Raw genomic sequence first — 3,533 nt, 5'->3', positions numbered from 1 at the left:
ATACTGACACTATATTAGATTCCTGTTCGATTTCTCATCTATCTATTTTCTTATATTTTTTAGTTGTCCCTTGTACTTTCCTAGCGTATTGACATAACTTTTGAACTTGTCACTCAATGAATTCAATTTCACTCAATTTCCTTTATCTGAATTAGACAAAAAAATAAAAAATAGCACAAAGCAGAAGGTGTTTTAAATAAGAGTCTGCTTGCTACCTAACAGAAGCAGTAACAGCATCACATCTGGAACCGTCTGATCGGCGTCCCTTTTCCGCTTACCACTACCTTAAAATGCATTCTGCTCAGACGTGAGAGAGGAGACTGACTCTTCTTTTCAGTGTTTATTTACACAAGACAATGTGCAATTCTGCAAAAATAGTTTTAGAATATATTTCATGTATTCATAGCATCAGGAGGTATTTACTATTTCAGAGGTAAAGAATACAAACTCCTATGAGTCACACATACGTATCGTCTGAATATTCAGGCAATGTATAATAAAATACATAAGACAAAATAACTTATTTTGATAATAAGTTAAACAATAAATACTGACATTGACATTTAGCTGCAGGATCAGACAGGTAAATAGCTGCATCTTGTCTGCCCCACGTATACAGACAACACTAAGACATTGGATTAAGTTACTGGACCAAAAAAACGTCACTGTGAGTCCTCTCAGGTTCCTCCACAGTTTGACTCATCAGTCAGTGGTAGGTGAAGTCATTCTTATGGTACCATCTGACTGCCAGGTGTTCAAAGTGAACAGGAACCTGTTGGTGTACTATTACCAACTGGCTGCATGAGACATTCATAGGAACACAAGCAAGGGTGATGTGATCAGAAGTCTCAAGACAAGGTACCAGTGTGTTTGCTGTGCCCTGTTCCTAATGCACAAATATAAGCCTCTGCCTAGAGCTGGACAAGCTGACAATATAACATCAATAGGTATCTTAGATATAACACGACTTTTAAATATTTTCTCAATTAAATTATTTACAAACTGACTAAAAGCAGCTGAAATGGTGATGTATTTTGTACTTAATGTTTAAATTTTTCTTTTTACTACTGCTAAGTGTTAAAGATTTATTCATTTATTTTATCAACATATAGTAACACAACATTACTTGATTGCTGGCTGGTTGTGAGCAAGATTATATTGTAATTCAGTATTGTGATGTGATATTTTGTCATATTGTCCAGCCCTACCTCTACCATCTGTTACTATGCTGACTCAGTCATAGTTTACAGCCACTGACTGCTGGCATTTGCTGTGTGGCATCTTTTTGTCACTGTAAAGACTGATCCAACGGAGTATTGTCTCAAAATCTCCTGCTGCATGTGATAGCTCTTCTGATTGCAGCTGCAAAAGGCAGAAATATGAGGTTATTTAAGAACTGGCACATCTTTTGATAGTCCGTTATTCAAAACTGTCCATACAACACAGTATCTACTGCAGCATGTGTGATATAATGAGAAATGAGTAAACGAATGCATAAATAAAACATCAACCATTATTTGATGAGGGGATAAATGCTGATATTAGTACTTTACCACAGCTTACAAGGCTGAATACCATGAAAAACAGGCATGCCCTATGTGATCAGCAAACAGTACTACTCTTTCCAGTGACAATATTTTTCAGTGGGGCCTTCATACCTTTTTGAAAGCCTCTTCCATTTGCTTGATCTTCTTCCTTGCATAGCGACTGAGTTCTGCTTGACCATGGTCCTTCTAATGGAACAACAAAATGACTTTTTAAAATTGTAACCCGTGTGTATTTATAAACATCATTTGCTCATCTATGATTAGAGCTTGATTAATGCAGGACGCATCACCTCAGACCCATCACCTTAGACCTCATACAGTTTTAGCTGTATGCTAGATGGCTAGACTACATGTGGGGCTTATGGAGAACAGGATAGAGAGGTTGTTACTGAAAGGACACAGATTTCCACTATGCAGCAAAACAAATGGTAGTGGAGTTTAGGAGTTAGTATACATGATGTGGAATGAGCCTTAGGTGTGTTCTCCTAGCTTCTTAATACATAACCTAAATTATGCAATAATTATTATACATTTAGAAAATGAGTTCTTCAGATATTTATGGATTCCTAGCTTCAGTAAAAGCTTGTACTTGCAATCCTTTCTGATTAAAAACATTATTGTAGGGTTTTACACACAAATGTTAAAGGTTCCTTCCCTGAAATGAACAACTGCAGAACCATTAAGGGTTCTACATTTTCCCTGAGTGTATAATTATGTGACTGTCGTGCTAGAGAAGAAAAATGTACTCACACAGCGTTCCACACTGACTCTTAGTCTGTAAAAGTAATGGATGAATTTCTCAGGATACTCTGTGTCATGGCTCCAGAGCTTCATGAATATGTGATCTTCATAGATTCCCAGCATCTTGTTGATGTCTGCAATGTTCATCTTCTGCAATTCAACATATTTCAGATGACGCCAGGATATACTTTGATTGAACAGGTGATGTCTGAACCATCCTGTTCTACTGGAAATGTTTTACACTCTACTTCTTATTTCCTACATCCACTGTACATAGTAAATATGGCACAATGCCACTTTTCCTTTTATTTTTGATGCCAATATTAAAACCTTGTGCATCAGCTGCAACCTATAACAATCTCTTATTAACTACTAAGCTTTGAAAAGGTTATTTTTAAACCAAAGCACATCATGATTAAAATGTATCATCCAAAAATCACTTTTATTGTACATGTTATAAATATAATAATGTAAAAATGCATTAAAATCAGTCCTAAGACAGAAAAAAAGTCTAAACATGTAAACATTCCAGTTCTTTTCCAAATCCAATTCCATTCATTGCCCAAATGAGTCGATATCCAATATACCTTTTTTTTTGTTCAATTATTTTTGGTGGTATCAATTCTCACTATCATACATGAGGTTCTGAAAAACAATAGGCTTACATACTACATATAGGCCTATGTCCTGTGACATTTCGCATCGCAATTTAGACTCCAGCCCACCTACCTTTATATAAAACTTTGGCAGATATCTTCTGTGGCGTCTGTTGTCATTCTGGGGAAAGAAAATAACATGAATTAATTCATTATGAACTATAATAAACACTAATAAGTGACATTATGAAGCTACTTACAGGCCAAGGCTTGCTGATGCTCTTCAGAGTTTTAATCATGTCCTTCATCATGGGTAGAGGCAGACAGTTGGCCAGGCAGTTTACCTGTGCACACCTTGCACTCTTCTCACCTGGGCAAAAGCGCACGAGCGCAGCCAGGGCGAACACGGTCAGGACACTCACGCGCATTCTGCTTCGAGACACTTACTGCCAGCTTGTGTTTTGAAACACAACCGGCGACATTTATACGTTTTATACAGCCCAGCATTGTGCTGCCTTGAAAATTCCCACACGTGTGACGTGGGAAATCGACACCGCCCCGTTTGAAAGCGGTACTGAATGCTTTCACCCGCTTTGATGAGGCGCTCGCGGTCAGATAGTGCTGCTGACTGTATGCTGCGCGCGCTTAC

At 37.6% G+C, this 3,533-nt stretch overlaps 1 protein-coding gene across 1 annotated transcript; it reads right to left on the bottom strand.

Annotated features, from left to right (window-relative positions):
• Window positions 1-272: 272 nt before the first annotated feature.
• On the bottom strand, window positions 273-3,327 carry il26 (interleukin 26). Its single transcript, XM_058417511.1, has 5 exons — window positions 3,145-3,327; window positions 3,018-3,065; window positions 2,298-2,438; window positions 1,659-1,733; window positions 273-1,362 (listed from the first exon to the last, which is right to left on the bottom strand). Exons 1-5 carry the CDS (start codon window positions 3,310-3,312, stop codon window positions 1,234-1,236), a joined length of 561 nt encoding a protein of 186 aa, XP_058273494.1. The 5' UTR covers window positions 3,313-3,327; the 3' UTR covers window positions 273-1,233.
• Window positions 3,328-3,533: the final 206 nt, after the last annotated feature.

Source organism: Hemibagrus wyckioides, linkage group LG19, assembly GCF_019097595.1.
Source record: "Hemibagrus wyckioides isolate EC202008001 linkage group LG19, SWU_Hwy_1.0, whole genome shotgun sequence".
Classification (NCBI taxonomy): domain Eukaryota; kingdom Metazoa; phylum Chordata; class Actinopteri; order Siluriformes; family Bagridae; genus Hemibagrus; species Hemibagrus wyckioides.
This window is presented reverse-complemented; position numbering and strand designations above follow the sequence as displayed.